At 42.2% G+C, this 21,368-nt stretch overlaps 1 protein-coding gene across 1 annotated transcript in view; it reads left to right on the top strand.

The window, feature by feature from the left end:
* vps8 (VPS8 subunit of CORVET complex) overlaps positions 1-21,368 on the top strand; it is a 961,193-nt gene that overhangs the window by 210,086 nt on the left and 729,739 nt on the right. Inside the window, exons 21-25 of the mRNA XM_070876055.1 lie at positions 1,547-1,769; positions 3,445-3,534; positions 8,726-8,777; positions 11,803-11,845; positions 18,564-18,636. Coding sequence (XP_070732156.1) covers positions 1,547-1,769; positions 3,445-3,534; positions 8,726-8,777; positions 11,803-11,845; positions 18,564-18,636 — 481 coding nt within the window. The remainder of the gene's footprint in view (positions 1-1,546; positions 1,770-3,444; positions 3,535-8,725; positions 8,778-11,802; positions 11,846-18,563; positions 18,637-21,368) is intronic.

Raw genomic sequence — 21,368 nt, 5'->3', positions numbered from 1 at the left:
TGACCGTGAGCTGAACTTCAGACACCATACCCCATATCCTGTCCGTCGCCAAGACTCCTGTTTCCATCTCTGCAATACTGCCCGACTCCGCCCTTATTTCACCTCAATTGAAACTCTCATCCATACTTTCAGGCTCATCCTCTTTGAAGATTTCCTTGCTGGCCTTCCATGCTCCACTCTGTGTAAACTTCAACTTGTCCAAAACTCCTATCCACAATAAGTCCAGTTCCCATATCACTCCTGTCCTTGTTCAATGGCTCCTAGTCCCCTCATCAATTGAATTCAAAATCATGTTGCTCATTAACAAATCCTCCCACTACGGCATATCCTCTGTTTGATTCTGGCATTGTCTGTAATACCCCTCACTCCATTCTACAATTGGTGCCATAGACTTAAGCCATGCCCACCCTACATCTGGAATTCTTTCGCTAAACCACTACATCTTACTACCTTTCTGCAACTTTCAAAAACTTCCTTCAAAGACACTACCATGTCTTTTTTTAATCTCCTCTATTTTTTTTTCTCCTACTTCTGTTTGGTATTCATTCCGCCTTTGTGAAGTGCAATGAAGTGGTTAATATGTCAAAGACAATGTCCAAATGCAAGTTGTTGATGTCAATACTAAAGTAATGGACAAAGGAATGTCTTGTGAACACATTAGATGTTTGCTAATATGGCCAACAGTAATTCTACACTTTAGTGTGTAAAGAAAAAAAGACTTGCATTTATATAGCACCTATCATGATCGCTTTGCAGTCAATTAAGTACTTTTTTTGAAGTGTAGTCACTGTTGTAATGTCTGAAACGCGGCAGCCAATTTGCGTACAGCATGCTCCCACAAACATGCGATAATGACCAGATAACCTGTTTCAGTGATGTTAATTGAGTGATAAATGTTGGCCAGGACACCGCCTTCGAAATAGTGTCATGGGATCTTTTGATGTCCACCTGAGATAGAAGATGGGGCCTCGGTTTAACGACTCATCTGAAAGACGGCATCTCCAACAGTACAGCACTCCCTCAGTGCTGCACTGGAGTGTCAGCCTAGCTTTCTGTGCTCAAGTCTCTGGAGTGGGACTTGAACTCACGACCTTCTGACTCGAAGGCGAGAGTGCTACACACTGAGCCATGGCTGACACTTGCCGATGTAGGACTTTTTATACATTAAAGATGCTATATAAATAAAAGTTGCTGTTACCTGTGAGCTAAACTCTTGATTTTGTTTTATCTATTCTACGTTTGTTTATCCAACCAATTTAGATGCAATTCCTTTCCATTTTCTATTTCTAGCAAGCCTCACCCAAAAGGGAAAGGTCTGCTACTTGTATACAATTAAACTAACCAATTGCTAATTAAAAGTGGACACATGTTAACCCAGTAATGGATAAATCATAGGATTGGCTATGAATTGCATTTAAAAAACAACAGAAAGTAAGATTATATGGCTTGAAATTCTAAATCTTAGTTTGCCCGAGCAAATGTTTTCTTTCAGTATTTATCTAAAACAGTTTTGTAGTAAAATGCTTTTCTTTTTTTTTTGATGCAGAGATCTTCTATTTGGCCAGATTTATAATAAATTGAGTGAGATGTCAGTGGCAAAGGGAGTGTTTCTTGAGTGCCTGGAACCCTATATTTTGAATGACAAGCTGACGAGCATCACACCACAGGTAATGAAGGATCTGCTCATCCACTTTCAGGACAGGGACATGATGGAGAACATTGAAGCATGTATAGTACATATGGACATCACTAGCTTGGACATTCAACAGGTGAGCAGTAATCATGATTACGTTTTTGGGCCTTTCATAGTTTAGATTATTTTGTCCCCCGTATATTAGTTCACTCTCATGCTAATAAATTATGATGCTCCTTCCTGCTTTATAGGTCCCAATCCCTCATACTTTCAAAAATGTCTTGCCTAGCCTTAAGCTCTTGGTAAGCTTCCAATCATGTGTCTGGAATAATGAACAACACTACCTTTCCTGTTTATAAAAAAAAAATTAAGCTGCTGGACTTTATTCGATGCCTCCACAAGATTTTTCTCTGGTCTTCAAAAGTAAGAAAGCATCACAGAACCTTGTTACAACTTTATAATAAGTGATCAAACAAGTAATGAAATAGTGACAGAATAGTTATATATTTATAGTAGAAAGTTTATTCTTTAACTCCAAATGCAAAAAGTAATGAATTGTAATCTAATAATGAACAGTTTCATATATAGCCTTTATGTTTATGTAGTTCATTTTCCTTTTTGTAAGCTTTTCAGGTTGCTAAAGCTAGCTATTTTATATTTTGCTGTGACAATTCCAATCAGTTTGATTATGAATATTATTGATAAACAGATCTAGCCACTTCTATACCCTTTCATAACTGTCGCTTGGATTCAAAAATAATGTGCTGTCATGCATTGATCACAGAGTGCTGCAATGTCGGAGGTGCTGTCTTTTAGACAAGATGTTAAACTGAGGCCCCATTTGCCTGCTCAGGTGATGTAAAAGATCCAATGACACAATTCAAAGATCACTAGAGGGTTCCCCTGGTATTCTGGCCAACATTCCTCCCTTAACCAGCACCACCAAAAACAGATGATTTGATCATTCATTCATTTTCTGTTTGCAAGACCTTGTACACAGATTGTCTACTGCCTTTGCCTAGATGTGACTTCATTCAAAATTAATCCATTGGTTGTAAAACGTTTTGGATATGATGGGCATTATATAAATGCAAATTCTTTCTTTATGTTGGTTTATAATTCTGATATTAGCTATATCATTGGGGATAGCATTGTTTAGAAAGCAAGCCTTTTCCCTTACTCAAAGGCAAAAGGAAATGGGAACAGTGTCATTCCAGGCCATATTCACATTCCAAATGCGAGTTGAATTAAGAGTACATTGGTACAGATGTGTGGTGGCTTCCCTGCTCATGCTCCGGTTAAAGTTGCATCGCTGTCCTAGTAATGTAATAGAATCCCATTAGTCATAAATGATGAGGCTCCTGGCTGCTTTAGGCAGGTGCCTCATCTGCCTGCAAAACCCTGCCGGTTAACACCACAAATGGTCGGGATCTGAGAGGTAAGTAACCTGCTGTTTTTAACTATCCACCTGCTGGTTTCACCTGGGTCGGTAGATTTAAAATTGGCCCCTGAGTATTGAGAGAGAGAATTAGGAAAATATGACTCATGAAACACCGCATTGTGTTCGTAATTTTTTGATTATATGAAAAATGTGATTGGAGTCCCCAAATAATTGATATTGAATCTAAAAAAAGTTTAAACTCTGAAATTATGTTTTAGTTTGCCACTCTTGTGTGGATGGTTTTTTTTGTTGTCTTCTAACATGATAAATGTGCTGTTCTGAGTTTGGGTTTTAACGTGAAAGGGTTGAAAAGAAGCCACTCCTGCAATGATGCTTGTGACTAAATATGTTTTCTCTGCCTGTCTTGTAGGTAGTCCATATGTGTTGGGAACATTGTCTGTATGATGCCATGATCTATGTGTACAACAGAGGAATGAATGACTACATCACTCCAATGGAGGTAAGAAACTAGAAAGATGGAAATTAATTTTGATTTCCACAATATCCTGTCGTTTTGAACTTACACTGATTAAAAACTGACATCAGTCCTAAAAGTCTGCATTAGGTGTTGTATATTGTGCAGTAAGCCTAATGTTACTCTGCGTGCAATCAGAATGCCACAGTAATATCAGTCATTCGTGCCAATTTTCCATTTCTGGGCAGCAGTCCCGAACAACAGCACCAGGAAATCTGGAGTGAAGGCATTAGTATCCTCTTGGCCTCAGATTAAGCCATAAGGCTATATTTCCTTTGGTGCCTAAAAATAACGAGGGCACGAGTAATCAAAATGGCTAAAAGATTAATCAACAATTTCTGCAAAATAGCAGGAGCATTGTTAGATGCCGAAATTAGATTAATCTCGGTGAGAGTATCCGCAGGAGCTAATACTACTGCAATGAGCACTGTGCTGCTGAACTCTAAATCGAAGGTAATTCTTAGTCCTTCACCAGAGCAGCTGGCCACCCTTGACTGACAGTGTCAAGGGTGACACCCATGAACATTATTTCTGTAAACAGAGGATACAGTAACTGTCTGAGAACCTGCCGGTAGAAAGAAACATAGAAACATAGAAATTAGGTGCAGGAGCAAGCCATTCGGCCCCTCGAGCCTGCACCGCCATTCAGTAAGATCATGGCTGATCATTCAACCTCAGTACCCCTTTCCTGCTTTCTCTCCATACCCTTTGGCCATAAGGGCCATATCCAACTCCCTTTTGAATATATCTAACGAACTGGCCTCAACAACTTTCTGCGGTAGAGAATTCCACAGGTTAACCACTCTCTGGGTGAAGAAGTTTCTCCTCATCTCGGTCCTAAATGGCTTACCCCTTAGTCTTAGACTGTGACCCCTGGTTCTGGAACTCCCCAGCAACGGCAACATTCTTCCTGCCTCTAACCTGTCCAATCCCATCAGAATTTTAAATGTTTCTATGAGATCCCCTCTCATTCGTCTAAACTCCAGTGGATACAAGCCCAGTTGATCCAGTCTCTCCTCATATGTCAGTCCTGCCATCCCGGGAATCAATCTGGTGAACCTTCGCTGTACTCCCTCAATTGCAAGAACATCCTTCCTCAGATTAGGAGACCAAAACTGAACACAGTATTCCAGATGTGGCCTCACCAAGGCTCTGTACAACTGCAGTAAGACCTCCCTGCTCCTATACTCAAATCCTCTAGCTACGAACGTCAACATACCATTTGCCTCCTTCATCACCTGCTGTACCTGCATGTCAACCTTCAATGACTGATGTACCATGACACCCAGGTCCCGTTGCACCTCCACTTTTCCTAATCTGTCACCATTCAGATAATATTCTGTCTTCCTGTTTTTGCCACCAAAGTGGATAACCTCACATTTATCCACATTATGCTGCATCTGCCATGCATTTGCCCACTCACCTAACCTGTCCAAGTCACCCTGCAGCCTCTTAGCATCCTCCTCACAGCTCACACCGCCACCCAGCTTAGTGTCATCTGCAAACTTGGAGATATTACACTCAATTTCTTCATCTAAATCATTGATGTATAGTGTAAGTAGCTGGGGTCCCAGCACTGAGCCCTGCGGCACTCCACTAGTCACTGCCTGCCATTCTGAAAAGGACCTGTTTATTCCGACTCTCTGCTTCCTGTCTGCCAACCAGTTCTCTATCCATGTCAATACATTACCCCCAATTCCATGTGCTTTAATTTTGCACACTAATCTCTTGTGTGGGGCCTTGTCAAAGGCCTTTTGAAAGTCCAAATACACCACATCCAGTGGTTCTCCCTTGTCCACTCTACTAGTTACATCCTCAAAAAATTGTAGAAGATTTATCAGGCATAGAAACATAGAAACATAGAAAATAGGTGCAGGAGTAGGCCATTCGGCCCTTCTAGCCTGCACCGCCATTCAATGAGTTCATGGCTGAACATTCAACTTCAGTACCCCATTCCTGCTTTCTCGCCATACCCCTTGATCCCCCTAGTAGTAAGGACCTCATCTAACTCCTTTTTGAATATATTTAGTGAATTGGCCTCAACAACTTTCTGTGGTAGAGAATTCCACAGGTTCACCACTCTCTGGGTGAAGAAGTTCCTCCGCATCTCGGTCCTAAATGGCTTACCCCTTATCCTTAGACTGTGACCTCTGGTTCTGGACTTCCCCAACATTGGGAACATTCTTCCTGCATCTAACCTGTCTAACCCCGTCAGAATTTTAAATGTTTCTATGAGGTCCCCTCTCATTCTTCTGAACTCCAGTGAATACAAGCCCAGTTGATCCAGTCTTTCTTGATAGGTCAGTCCCGCCATCCCGGGAATCAGTCTGGTGAACCTTCGCTGCACTCCCTCAATAGCAAGAATGTCCTTCCTCAGGTTAGGAGACCAAAACTGTACACAATACTCCAGGTGTGGCCTCACCAATGCCCTGTACAACTGTAGCAACACCTCCCTGCCCCTGTACTCAAATCCCCTCGCTATGAAGGCCAACATGCCATTTGCTTTCTTAACCGCTTGCTGCACCTGCATGCCAACCTTCAATGACTGATGTACCATGACACCCAGGTCTCTTTGCACCTCCTCTTTTCCTAATCTGTCACCATTCAGATAATAGTCTGTCTCTCTGTTTTTACCACCAAAGTGGATAACCTCACATTTATCCACATTATACTTCATCTGCCATGCATTTGCCCACTCACCTAACCTATCCAAGTCGCTCTGCAGCCTCACAGCATCCTCCTCGCAGCTCACACTGCCACCCAACTTAGTGTCATCCGCAAATTTGGAGATACTACATTTAATCCCCTCATCTAAATCATTAATGTACAGTGTAAACAGCTGGGGCCCCAGCACAGAACCTTGCGGTACCCCACTAGTCACTGCCTGCCATTCTGAAAAGTACCCATTTACTCCTACTCTTTGCTTCCTGTCTGACAACCAGTTCTCAATCCATGTCAGTACACTACCCCCAATCCCATGTGCTCTAACTTTGCACATCAATCTCTTGTGTGGGCCCTTGTCGAACGCCTTCTGAAAGTCCAAATATACCACATCAACTGGTTCTCCCTTATCCACTCTACTGGAAACATCCTCAAAAAATTTCCCTTTCATAAATCCATGCTGACTTGGACCGATCCTGTCACTGCTTTCCAAATGCGCTGCTATTTCATCTTTAATAATTGATGTCAGGCTAACCGGTCTATAATTCCCTGTTTTCTCTCTCCCTCCTTTTTTAAAAAGTGGTGTTACATTAGCTACCCTCCATTCCGGATTTATTCAGGAGAGGTTATACTCCATTTCTCTGATTTAGTAGGAACTTAATAGAATGAACACAACAATTAGCCTTGGTACTCTTGAGAAGGGAAAACTAACCAACGTTACTGCTCCCGACCGTTGTCCAGTGATCCCTGCTGGAAATGCATCTCTTTAGAAATTGAGTGAGGACAAAATCAGACTTGACTCTGGTATGCCTCAGCACTGTTGAATAGCCTGGTGACAGTCACATTCGAAGCTAGCTCATGAAGATAGCCAGTTGAAGTATTGGAAGGTGCTTAAATTCAAGCATGGTGTCGGTGTCTTAACCAGCAGGAAAAAATGATTTAGCTTAAAGGGTATTTGTAATTCTCAAGGACTAGATCAACAGTCTGAATCTGGCATCCAAATATGATAGTTGTTGCCAGATGCTCATTGTCTTATTAGCTCTTAGGATTGCAGATAATCATGGCAGATGGTTTGAGCAGAGACGGGACGCAATTACAGAAGTGGGCCTTTAAACTAATGATGGCCAGTTTGGCTTAGACAATTGGATTTACTTGGAAAATGCAAGCCGAAGTTATCCAGGTTTTGAACTTGCACAAAATTAATTTCAATGTTTTTAATCCTCAGTAATATCTACGGTGTTGACAGTTGACAGTGAGCTTTTCTGTTGGAAATACAGCTGATGGGCACCTTTGCCCATCCTGAGTACTGATCAGGGGGTATGCAAAATGGGAACAATGACCAAACACCTACTGCACTCGGTACTCAGTTTTCGTGATTTGACTCTTCGCAATAGATCCTTTCCAGGCTAAAATTCCTACTGCAGGATCACAAATGGAATCACAAAATGACGATCCCATGAATGATATTGGGTGTTGTCCTTTTGTTTGGTTTGGAGACTTTAAATGAATGGGGTTGAGTTAGGCATGATCTTCATGAGGGAAGAAGATCATGCCTAACTCATGCAATTTTACTGGTGCAATTTTACATCCTATGAGGTAAGAAACGAGATAGATTGGGGAACCAGGTCCTTTCTATTAATAGACTTTTTTACCTGCAGCATTTTTTTTTCTGTGTATCCAGCTCCAAGAGTTAATAGCAGTTGTATTTTTGCCTCGGGCTTATGCAGCTGTCATACTGTAACAGAACGCTAAGAAACTATATGTGAACCATAGGCTTTTGAGAGCTTTGTATCCATGATAGTAGAACTTTAAGAAGTTATATAAAATGTCAGAAAGTCTTAAGGCAAGGCGGTTTAGCTTTAAGAAATAGTTGACCTTCATGCTTTTAATCAGGAATGACTCCTGACCTGTAAGGATAAAAGGCAGGGAAATAGTTCAGTTGGGGAGTGGAGGTTGGAGAGAAAGGAACTGGGCGTGAGAAGGTATAGGCCGGCAAGTAATCCCCATTACTGTCTTTGTCATCGCTGCACAAGGACACACTACCATGGGTGAATAAACCTCTTTGTTTTAGGCTCTAATCTGTGTATCTAATTGACCACTGGGTCCTGGTCTTGTTTCAATACAATACGTACGCAAAGAAAATCTGCTAAATAGCTTTGGCTCCTAGAGTCAGTTACTTTACTAATGATTAGTTGACTCTGGTTGGGGACAATTTTACTAAAATTAAAACGGATAGCTTACCAGGTATGAGTTCTAAAGGAACTTGGACATGTTTTTTGTTTTATATTTTCACAGCTCGTGTTACTTGTGGACAAAGTTGTTTAATAATCTCTGGTGCTCTGAATTGTTCTTGGCTGTGATGTATGTAAGCCACTAATGGCTCTTTGTTTCCCTACTAATTCATTAAGTAACCAGTTTCTACCATGAATAGCTTATTTCTGCTGAACAGTATTAATCTCCAAGAAACCACAGGACTTCAATTAATATATTTACTTTATTCCTAATTACTTTCCAGAAATTGTTCCAGGTTATTGGTCCTCCTCTCCGAGCTGGCAAATCCCTCACAGGTATAAGCTTATTGCTTTTCACAAATTACTTCACTTCAACAGTTGAATGTGAGAGTGCAAAATTATATTTTTCATTTGATTAATAGTTTATAGTACAATGAATGTGGAATGATGCACCATATTGCACACGTACAGCATGTCCCTGTTCCTGTTTTATAGTCTTCAGTTTTCTCTTGCATTATATCATATTGCATCTAACTTTGGAAAGCTCCTCAGTTTGTGCTTAGAGGTTCGACTTATTTTTTTTTAAAAAAAAGGAAATTTTCCTGCCTTTTCTACATCTTTATCTCTGCATAAACTTGTTCTCTGGCTTCTGCCATTACTGCTCTGAGCTAAACCAATAGGAGCTCTACATTTGAATTCTTCTGTCTTCTGGTTGCACTATGTTGAATAGCACGTTTCTACATTCTTGCATTTATTAATGAGTTACTATGTGTTGTTTCCTTCTCTCGTATCTCCTTTTCTGCCCATACTATTTCACACTTAACCATTCTTCTTACCGGTTTATATTTACTTTGCATTTTTCCCCATAGGAAATCTAGTGCTTCTCCTGCCCACGTGCAATTCTAAAACCTGTCATTCTCTCCATATACTTGATATTCCTCTGGATACAATCTACTCTTTTTAATTCAGAATTTCTTAATTCAAGTTATCTGATTTTGTTTAAGCACTAAATTCCCACCTTTTATTTCTGTTGCTTAGTTCAAATTTTTGGATAATCACATTTCTTAACTACAAAAAGCAACCTTGAATTGCCAGGTATAGATTATGTGTGTGGAGATTCTTGGATTTTTTTTTTTGCATTCTGTATTGAGTACCAATTTAGCTCCTATGGAATTAATTTTGCTATACCTGGAGGAGCAGAATGTCACAAACAGTAGTTATTGACTAAAGAACTGCTAGAGATTAATCACAATACAATCACTTGCATCTGAAGTTGCTGTAGATGTTTGATGTTACAACATCAAGACAAGTCTTCCTTCCCAACCCTTATGATCTCACTTTGATTTTTATTTGAGACATTTCTTCCTGTTGACAATTATCCTTTCTGGTGAATTAGAACCTGACGTAGGATAAATATTTACTGCTGGCTTGTGGGGATTTGTATACTTCAAGACAAACAAAATCCAAAAAGCCCGTCTTCATATGGGGTTTGTGTCTGCATCAATGTAGAATTCACATTTTCATTCAAATATGCTGCCTCTGGACCAATCAGATTTCAATACAGGAAGCAACTAAGCCAGATACTTGCCTCCCAAACTCAGACAGAAGATGACACCCGATGAGTATCCTGTCCTAACTTGGAAATGCAGAGGCACTGCATGAGTATTAAGCCCTGACTTCAAGTGGTATTGTAATAAATGTGACAAATCAGGACTTACTTTTATCCATTTGTTCTACGTTCTATTGCTGCAACATGCTCCTGGAGCTGGTCAGTCACTGACCATCTCCCAGGCTCCATATTCCATACCCTGCACTACTCCTGAGCAGTGTCATAGGAGAGCCTTACGGTAAAGACTGTCATCATTCAAAGACTTATCATAGAATTCACTTTAGTGAATCAAGTTTGCATTCACACAGTGCCATTCTTTCAACTCTTAATTGCCGATTTCCTTACAAGATGAACAATGCTTTGAATAGCAGTTGCATCCTTCCACGAAGCTGAGTTGATTTGATAAGCTTGCTTACTTCTAGTTCTTAAGTACTAAGCATGCTTCCCTCCACCCTCAATTTGTTCCTCTTTTCCCCTAAAGCACTAACTCTTGTTTCCATCATTAACTTGCCCAAGTCATCATTCTGCATTTGTTTGAGCCCAGGTAGTGCTCCCAACATATTATTTACTTAAGCCTGTGACCCAGGGTTTTGCATCTGCCAGTGCATTGGTCTTTACTTTAATCGGCAATTTTAACATTAAAACAAAAAAAAGTTATGAACAGGATTTAGTGTGGAATGTTGTATCTTGTTTTTTGTTGCTGTTCGTTGTTCCTTTTTTCAAAACATTTCGTAGAGCATCAAAGTGACCCCAAAAACTGTTAACAACGGGTCTAGATGCACTCTAAAGACAGCAATGTGATACCGCAATTATCATCAATGAACCATTTCTTGTTGAGTACCTGTACCATTTTAACTACACAAAGACAATACTCAGTGTTGCTGTGCTTTTTTTCTAATTCATTCATGAGGTGTGGGCGTTGCTGGCAAGGTCAACATTTATTGCCCATCCCTAATTGTCCTCGAGAAGGTGCTGGTGAGCCGCCTCCTTGAACTACTGCAGTCCGTGTGGTGCAGTACTCCCACAGTGCTGTTAGGGAGAGTTTTCCAGGATTTTGACCCAGCGACAATGAAGGAACGGAGATATATTTCTAAGTCAAGGTGGCGAGTGACTTGGAGGGGCACTTGGAGGTGGTGGTGTTCCCATACACCTGCTGCCCTTGTCCTTCTAGGTGGTAGAGGTCATGAGTTTGGGAGATGCTGTCAAAGAAGCCATGAAGAGTTTCTGCAATGTATCTTGTAGATGGTACACACTGCAGTCATGGTGGTGCATATTCCCTAAATACCTGCGGTACTGATATTGATCGACACTTTCACAATAAAATCGAGCTATGACGTACTGCATTTAACACTGTAAATATTCAATTCATGCAGTGGTCCTTGCCTTCCTTTATTTTTGGGCTGTGCTGAATGAAATGCTGTTCCTGTTTCATCTTGTTGATTTTCCTGGTCATCATGCACCAAGTGTGGCCAAGATGACAGGTAGATGACATCCCCCTGGTGTGCCTGATCTTTGTTTGGACCCTCCCAATGTTGGCACAGGTGATATGAGAGTTCAGCAAATGTGAGATTATTGGCAAAATATACATTCTACCATTCTGGTGCACCATGTTGGTGCTCCATTGTGTTAAGTATAAAGCCATCCCTAATATCCTACCATTAAACTTAAAACACCAAAACATTGAATTGACAGAATGGTTTTATTTTGTTTACAAATCAAGAAATTAAATAGAATTTTGTTGTTTGCTTGCAGATGAACAAGTGATCATGGGTAACAAGTTATTGGTGTACATAAGGTAAGTTCTGTTTTATAGATTGGACCATGCAAGGATCAACTCAGAATAAGACTGGCCAGTTTCAAACTTGAGTAGCTATTATTTTTAGCATTTAAAATGACCACCATTTCATCATGCAACAGTGTATATATTAATTTCTGGATATTAAAAGCAAAGTACCCTAGTATCTTTCTGTATCTATGTGCTAGTTAGGGTGGCAATATGATTGGTTTTAGTGCCTATGGAATGGTGGGGGGGGGGGCGCGGTCGGAGCTGTGGAGGAGGGAGGTCGGAACCATGGAGCCTGGAGGCTGGGGCTGGGATCTCCGGGCTCGGGGTGGCAGAGGCGGCGATCGGGGATGGTGGTTTACAGATAATTAACATACCTTTTTTCTTCAGGATTGGTGTACCTTAATGCAGCTAGCAATGGCGCTGGCTGCCTTGACAAGTCAGTGTTGTAGCAGGGACCCTTATTCGCATATGAAAAGGGCCCAACGCTTGCATTAGGTGTGGATAATGGATGCCTCTTATTTGTCTTATCCAATATGGCTCGAAGTATGTGCATGCCCTCCCTGCCCACCATTTTGGGAGCATAGGAGGCTGCCTGAAAAACGGGGCCCATATCTGGCCTGGTATCCCATTGTCACACTTCCAACTGAGCTGTAAATCAACCCCCTTTCACCACTGAGCAGCTGTGTGTTGATGTGCGATCCCCCAACTCATTAATGGAATGGGCTGCTTGTTCCCCTGTTACAAATCTGCATTTTGTTCATGAGCATCATTTTGATATTGTGAATTCCTCCCCCCGCCCATTCACCAGCAATTTTTACATTGGATTGAATATGTCATGTATGCATGCTTGGGGTTACTAGCCACCAGGTGGTGTCACTGTCGGAGGTCATTGGGCTGTACGCACGTGTGTGCGGCCCAGGTATAAAAGGCAAGCCATCATGTAATGTAATCACTTTGGGCCCTAATAAAGCAGAGCCAGGTTTGTACCTGTGTTAGTTTATAGTATTCAGTCTATCGAGTTATTACATATATAACAGAATACACTTTGCTTTAAAATGCAAACCTTAAATGAAACACTATCTTTCACATTAATTCTGTGGGAAAATGGACAATTAATCCTGATATGTGACACTATAAGGATATTGATAAATATGACCAAATTAGTGTTTCCAGGCAATTCATGGTTCATTTGAAACATTCGCACATTTATATTGTAAAGTATAAAAAGTTGCTGCTGAGTTTCATCATTCTGTACCATTCGTCAACGTAGGTTAGTTTAATTAGATTGCTTCAAATCTTTCCTCCTCTTTTATTTATCTCTCCTCCCATCCCCTCCCCGACCCTCGCCGGCATACAAAAGAGAAAAGGCAATAGTTGTGGTGTTTACAGAAACCAAACTGGAGTGAGAGAATTCAATATGATTTTAATCAGGGAGAGCCGAAATTGCCCCCCCCCACCCCCGACTAAGAGTAGGCGCACTCTCCTTTTATGAAGATTTTTGAACTGGGGCAGAGAATCGAGCGGTATTCAGATGTTCGTTTTTATTTTGGGTTTGCGGCAGTGTTCCGGTCGGCTGTGGGGTGGAAGTGCCCTTGGATTGGGTTGGCCGTCGCTCCGAGTCATCAGCGCTGCGCTGATGACGTCAGTGCAACGTGGGCGCATTGTGCTGACACGTCACAATGTCCCTCCCCTTCAGTTAAAGGGGAGGGCCACTTGAACTCCTCACTGTGTTTAGTTTGGCCCACTAGGCCACCAGGGAGAGTTTTGGCCAGGCCAGTGGCCTGGCATCCAAGAGGGGTTGCCAACCGAACCCATGGCCACCATTGTCGGGCTGACATTAGAATTGGTTGACAAGTAAAAAATAAAATGACGTCTGTGGCAGTGCGCCCCACCCCCTAAGGGCGGCGCGCCGCTCTGGCACACAGCGCTTCCCTCAGAGGAAACCTGTCAGTGGCACCGACTGGCAGCCGCTCCGCTCCCGTCGGTCAATTTCCTGCACGGGGCGGAAAGGGGTCGCCGTCAGTCGGAAGGGGGCGTGTGCCCGATGGAGCGGCAGCGCAGAAATCTGTTCCTGCCGCTCCCGGCCCTGGGACAATTTTGAATGGGTTGGCCCATCCATCTGCCCCTTGTCATTGAGGACTATCCGCTCTTATTACTGCCTCTTGAAGGCGGGAATGGGCCTTAAAGAAATAGTACTCGGTAAAATAATGGGACTGAAGGCAGACAAGTCCCCTTGCATCCTAGGGTCCTAAAAGAAGTGGCTGCAGAGATGGTGGATGCATTGGTTGTAATCTACCAAAATTCCTTGGATTCGGAAGAGTTCCCAGCAAATTAGAAAACCACAAATGTAACGCCCCTATTTAAAAAAGGAGGCAGACAGAAAGCAGGAAACTACAGACTGGTTAGCCTAACATCTGTCGTTGGAAAATGTTGAAGTCCATTATTAAGGAAGCAGTAGCAAGACATTTGGAAAAGCATAATTCAATCAAGCAGAGTCAGCATGGTTTTATGAAAGGGAAATCATGTTTGACAAATTTGCTGGAGTTCTTTGAGGATGTAATGAGCAGGGTGGATAAAGGGGAAACTCGTAGATGTGGTGTATTTGGATTTCCAGAGGCATTCGATAAGGTGCCACATAAAAGGTTACTGCACAAGATAAAAGTTCACGGGATTGGAGGTAATATATTAGCATCCATAAAGGATTGGCTAACTAACAGAAAATAGAGAGTCGGGTCATTTTCCGGTTGACAAACAGTAACTAGTGGGGTGCCGCAGGGATCTGTGTTGGGGCCTCAATTATTTACAATCTATATTAATGACTTGGATGAAGGGACTGAGCATAATGTAGTCAAATTTGCTGATGATACAAAGATGATTGGGAAAACAAATTGTGAGGGGAACACACAAAATCTGCAAAGGGATATAGACAGGTTAAGTGAGTGGGCATAAAATTGGCAGATGGAGTATAATGTGGGAAAATGTGAAGTTATCCACTTTGGCAGAAAAAATAGAAAAGCAAATTATAATTTAAATGGAGAAAAATTGCAGTGTGCTGCAGTACAGAGGGACCTGCGGGTCCTTGTGTATGAAACATAAAGTTAGTATCATCATCATAGGCAGTCCCTGGAATCGAAGAAGACTTGCTTCCACTCTTAAAATGAGTTCTTAGGTGGCGGAACAGTTCAATATGAGAACCACAGACTCTGTCACAGGTGGGACAGATAGTCGTTGAGGGAAGGGATGGTTGGGACTGGTTTGCTGTATGCTCTTTCCGCTACCTGCGCTTGATTTCTGCATGCTCTCGGCAATGAGTCTCGAGGTGCTCAGCGCCCTCCCAGATGCACTTCCTCCACTTAGGGCGGCCTTTGGCCAGGGACTCCCAGGTGTCAGTGGGGATGTTGCACTCTCAGGGAGGCTTTGAGGGTGTTCTTGTAACATTTCCGCTGCTCACCTTTGGCTCGTTTCCCATGAATGAGTTCTGAGTAGCTTGCTTTGGGAGTCTTGTGTCTGGCATGCGAACTATGTGGCCTGCCCAGCGGAGCTGATCAAGTGTGGTCAGTGCTTCAATGCTGGGGATGTTGGCCTGGTCGAGGGCGCTAGCGTTGGTGCGTCTGTCCTCCAAGGGGATTTGTAGGATCTTGCGGAGACATTGTTGGTAGTATTTCTCCAGCGACTTCAGGTGTCTACTATACATGGTCCATGTCTCTGAGCCATACAGGAGGGTGGGTATTACTACAGCACTGTAGACCATGAGCTTGGTGGCAGTTTTGAGGGCCTGGTCTTCAAACACTCTTTTCCTCAGGCGTCCGAAGGCTGCACTGGCGCACTGGAGGCGGTGTTGAATCTCGTCGTCAATGCCTGCTCTTGTTGATAAGAGGCTCCAGAGGTATGGCAAGTGGTCCACGTTGTCCAGGGCCGCACCGTGGATCTTGATGACTGGGTGGCAGTGCTGTGCGGCGAGGACAGGCTAGTGGAGTACCTTTTGTCTATGGATGTTTAGTGTAAGGCCCGTGCTTTCGTACGCCTCAGTAAATACGTCGACTATGTCCCGGAGTTCAGACTCTATGTGCGCAGACAAAGGCATCGTCCGCGTACTGTAACGCGACGATAGAGGTTGGGGTGGTCTTGGACCTGGTCTGGAAAAAGAGAAGGTTGAACAGGTTCCCACTGGTTGTGTAGTTTAGTTCCACTCCAGCGGGGAGCTTGTTGACTGTGAGGTGGAGCATGGCAGCGAGGAAGATTGAGAAGAGGATTGGGACGATGATGCAGCCCTGTTTGACCCCGGTCTGGATGTGCATTGGGTCTGTGATGGATCCGTTGGTAAGGATAATGGCTTGCATGTCGTCGTGGAGCAGGCGGAGGATGGTGACGAACGTTTGTGGGCATCCGAAACGAAGGAAGACGCTCCATAGACCCTCGTGGTTGACAGTGTTAAAGCCTTTGTAAGGTCGAAGGAAGCCATGTATAAGGGCTGTTTGTAAGGTCGAAGAAGGACAAATTGTGAGGGGGACACAAAAAATCTGCAAAGAGATCTAGACAGGCTAAGTGTGTGGGCATAAAATTGGCAGATGGAGTACAATGTGGGAAGATGTTTGGCAGAAAGAATAGAAAAGCAAATTATAATTTTAAATGGAGAAAAATTGCAAAGTGATGCAGTACAAAGGGACCTGGGGGTCCTTGTGCATGAAAAACAAAAAGTTAGTATGCAGGTATAGCAAGTAATCAGGAAGGCAAACGGAATGTTGGCCTTTATTGCAAGGGGCATAGGGTATAAAAGCTGTACAAGGTATTGGTGAGGCTACACCTGGAGTACTGCGTACAGTTTTGGTCTCTGTATTTAAGGAAGGATATACTTGCATTGGAAGCAGATCAGAGAAGGTTCACTAGGTTGATTCCGGAGATGAGGGGGTTGACTTATGAAGATAGGTTGAATAGGTTGGGCCTATACTCATTGGTATTCAGAAGAATGAGAGGAGATGTTATTGAAACATATAAGATGAGGGGGGTCGACAAGGTGGATGCAGAGAGGATATTTCCACTCATAGGGGAAACTAAAACTCGGGGGCATCGTCTCAGAATAAGGGGCCACTCATTTAAAACTGAGATGAGGAGGAATTTCTTCCCTCAGCGGGTTGTAAATCTGTGGGATTCTCTGCCCCAGAGATCTGTGGAGGCTGGGTCGTTGAATATATTTAAAGCAGAGATAGACAGATTTTTGAGCGATAAGGGAATAAAGGGTTATGGGGAGCAGGCAGGGAAGTGAAGCTGAGTCCATGATCAGATCAGCCATGATATTAAATGGTGGAGCAGGCTTGAGGGGTCAAATGGTCTACTCCTGCTCCTATTTCTTATGTTCTTATGTTTTTATGAGGCAATTTCAGCCATGTGGTGTTTACAGAAACAAAACTGGAGTGAGAATTCCATAGGATTTTAATCAGGATGTGCTATTTGTAAATTGTTTTTTTGAGTCAGATCTGACCTTTTTGCACAGTGGAAATAGGTTGTGACAGACATTTTTATTTTACTGTTTTATTTTCCCCTCATACAATAAAATATGTTCAGCACTGATGTGCTATCACTAGAACTCTAGAGACAGTAAAAGGAACACTACATTCGTACCTTTGGGAATCCTGAGACTGAGGTTTTTCTGCTACATCTATTTAGCCATGATTTAAAATCCAGTTATAAAATAATCCCTGACTTTCAGTGCTCTTCTATTCATGTAGGTTGTTTTTATTTAATAATCATTTGGCCCCCATAATACTCTGATAGGCAATTATGAATTAAGGTAGTACTGCATTAAAAAAATTGAAGATCAACAATAAACACGTTCAAATACATTTATTTAGATGAACAATTCTGAGTATTCAGTATCACAGCTTCTTCAACTAACTGATGTAGTCAAATAACAAATGACATTTTTGAGACGCCCTTATGCAAACTGAGTTTGCAGGAAGAAATATATAAGGGAAAATCCAGTGATCCTGAACTCCAAGCATGGCACCATGCTTGATAAGAGGTTGGAGATAAACCATTTGCCTGCTTATTCTCCGAAGGGGGCTCCCGCTCTCTTACCTGCATCATTCCCATCAAGTATGTTAGTAGCACAAGTTCATTGAAATTACAATGTTGTGCTGTCCTTTTTCAGCTTTGGGTCAGAACTCGGGTTGCAAACTCTGAATGTATTCCTGAAGGTTTCATCACATGATCTCCTGCCTTCAACTACCTCGCCCCTGCGCTCCTGCCATTGGTTCCCCGACATGCTCATCCTCATGGCACACTCTTTTCCCACATCAATTGGAAAATGACTCTCCATTAGCCAATTGGATGATTCTTGGCTGTCAGTCAACAGCCTTTTATCCCACGTCCAATATTTTTATGTTTAATAAACAGAAAAAAAACATACTTGTCTTTAATGTCCCTATAATTTTTCTCTAGGGTTGCTTGCTGCGAGATTAATCTTCAATTCCTTGAGAATCCAGGCCAATCATAGAGGATTGGCAAACCTAATCAGAACAGGAAATAATTTCGAATGACTGACTCCCAAGAGCTAATTATGTTTTATTGATGTACTGCTGGTGATTTGAGCCTGGTGTTTTGCTTGTGCTAAGAAATGTGTAAAGTTGTTGCCATTAACCAGTGATGTATAATTGCTCTACATTTTAAAACGACTGCCTTGATAAGCTCCAAGAACAGTGCGATCATTGGTGTTATTTTCCTTTTTCAGCTGTTGCTTAGCTGGACGAGCCTACCCTCTAGGCAATATTCCAGAGGACCTTGTCCCATTGGTGAAACATCAAGTGAGTAAACATTTCAGCAAAAAGTAATTTGCATATATCAGAAGGATTGTCTTACTGTTTAGTGCACAGAGGCATCCTATCATTTCAGGCATTTCCTCTTCAGTATTGCAATCACTTAATTTAAGTCTCCCCCACCCCAGTTATTTTTCTATCTTTCCCTGATGTTCTTGTTACATTTGCAGTTTAGAGGGTTGGGAAATGGCCTGCTTCCTAGCCTCTGCTGATGCTGTTTTATTGGTTAATTTCAGAAGATGCATTCTCCCTCTCTTTTTGCTTCCATTTTGTAATTCTAATTTATGCTGTTGTTTCTCACAGTGGTGATCAGTACTTTGTAGCAAGATATAGTTGCTCATCTAGTGGAGCATAGACATGATATGAATGGAGTAGCCACATAAAGAGGCTGCAAGTTGAATCGGTGTGGCTAGCTTTGCTGTTCTGCAAAGGATACATTCACAAGTCAGTAAAGGCATAAATTTATCTCGGGAGCCTCCTATCAACAAAAGCAAGCCTCCAGTGCAGCCTTCGGCCGCCTGAGGAAAAGAGTGTTTGAAGACCAGGTCCTCAAAACTGCCACCATGCTCATGGTCTACAGGGCTGTAGAAATACCCGCCACTCAGAAACTTGCACCAAGTACAGTCGACACCTCAAGTCGCTGGAGAAATACCACCAATGATGTCTCCGTAAGATCCGCAAGAGGACAGGTGCACCAACGTTAGCGTCCTCGACCAGGCCAACATCCCCAGCATTGAAACACTGACCACACTTGATCAGCTCCGCTGGGCAGGCCACATAGTTCACATGCCAGGCACGAGACTCCCGAAGCAAACGCTCTACTCGGAACTCCTTCACGGCAAACGAGCCAAAGGTGGGCTCTCAAAGCCTCCCTGATAAAGTGCAACATCCCTACTGATACCTGGGAGTCCCTGACCATAGACCACCCTAAGATGTAGAATCAGTCTAGGTGGAGCTAAGGAGCACCAAGGGACAGGAAACATTGGTGGGAGTTGTCTTATAGGCCTCCAAACAGTCGTGGTAGTGTCGGGGACGGCATCAAACAGGAAATTAGAGATGCATGTAGCAAGGATATTGCAGTAATCGTAGGTGACTTTAATCTACATATAGACTGGCCAAACCAAATTAGTAATAATACTGTGGCAGATGAATTCCTGGAATGTGTACGAGATGGATTTTTAGACCAGTATGTTGAGGAGCCTACTAGGGAACAGGCTATCCTAGATTGGGTATTGTGAAAATGAGAAGGGGTTAATTAACAGTCTTGTTGTGCGGGGTCCTTTAGGGAAGAGTGACCATAACGTGATTGAATTTCTTATGGAAGGTGGAAAGTGAAGTAGTCCAATTCGAAACTAGGGTCCTAAATCTAAACAAAGGAAACTACGAAGGTATGAGAAGTGAATTGGCTATGATAGATTGAGAAGATTCATTAAAAGGCAAGACAGTAGATAGGCAATGGCTAATATTTAAGGAACGAATGCATGAATTGCAACAGTTATACAATTATACATTCCTTTCTGGCATAAAAACACAAAAGGAAAAGTGGCCCAACCATGGCTAACAAACAAAATTAAAGATAATATTTGATCCAAAGAGGAGTTATACAGAGTTGCCAGAAAAAGTGACAGGCCTGAGGATTGGGAGCAGTTTAGAATTCAGCAAAGTAGGACCTAGAGATTGATAAGAGGGGAAAAATAGAGTCTGAGAGTAAACTTGCAAGGAACATAAAAACCAACTGCAAAAGTTTCTACAAGTATGTAAAAAGAAAAAGATTAGTGAAGACAAATGTAGGTCAGAAATGGGAGAATTTGTAATGGGAAACAAGGAAATGGCAGAACAATTAAATAAATACTTCGATTCTGTCTTCACGGAAGAAGACACAAATAATGTACCAAAAATGCTCGGGAACCAAGGGTCTAGTGAGCAAGAGGAATTAAAGGAAATGATAATTTAAAAAATAGTGCTGGAGAAACTAATGGGACTGAAGGCAGATAAATCCCTAGGACCCGATGATCTGCATCCCAGAGTACTAAAAGAAGTAGCCATGGAAATAATAGTCTTCTTCCAACATTCTGTAGATTATGGAACAGTTCCTGCAGATTGGAGGGTGGCAAATGTAACCCCACTATTTAAAAAAGGATGGAGAGAGAAAATGGGGAACTACAGACCGGTTAGCCTAACATCAATAATAGGGAAAATGCTGGAATCTATTATAACGGCACACTTAGATAATATCAACGGGATTAAACAAAGTCAACGTGGATTTATGAAAGGAAAATCATGTTTGACAAACCTACTGGAGTTTTTTGAGAATGTAACTGATAGCATAGATAAGGGAGAACCAGTGGATGTAGTGTATTTGGATTTTCAGAAGGCCTTTTGATAAAGTCCCACATAAGAGATTAGTGTGCAAAATTAAAGCACATAAGTATTGGGGGGTAATGTATTGGCATGGATTGAAAATTGGTTAACTGACAGGAAACAGACAGTAGAAATAAACGGGTCTTTTTCGGGGTGGGCAGTGATTAGTGGGGTACCACAGGGATCAGTGCTTGGGCCCCAGCTATTCACAATATATATATATATATATATCTATATATATATATAAAAGATTTGGATGAGGGAACCAAATGTAATATTTCCAAGTTTGCTGACGAGACAAGACTAGGTGGGATTGTGAGGAGGATGCAAAGATGCTGCAAGGCGATTTAGATAGGTTG

The sequence above is a fragment of the Pristiophorus japonicus genome, chromosome 3, assembly GCF_044704955.1.
Source record: "Pristiophorus japonicus isolate sPriJap1 chromosome 3, sPriJap1.hap1, whole genome shotgun sequence".
Lineage (NCBI taxonomy): Eukaryota > Metazoa > Chordata > Chondrichthyes > Pristiophoridae > Pristiophorus > Pristiophorus japonicus.
This window is presented reverse-complemented; position numbering and strand designations above follow the sequence as displayed.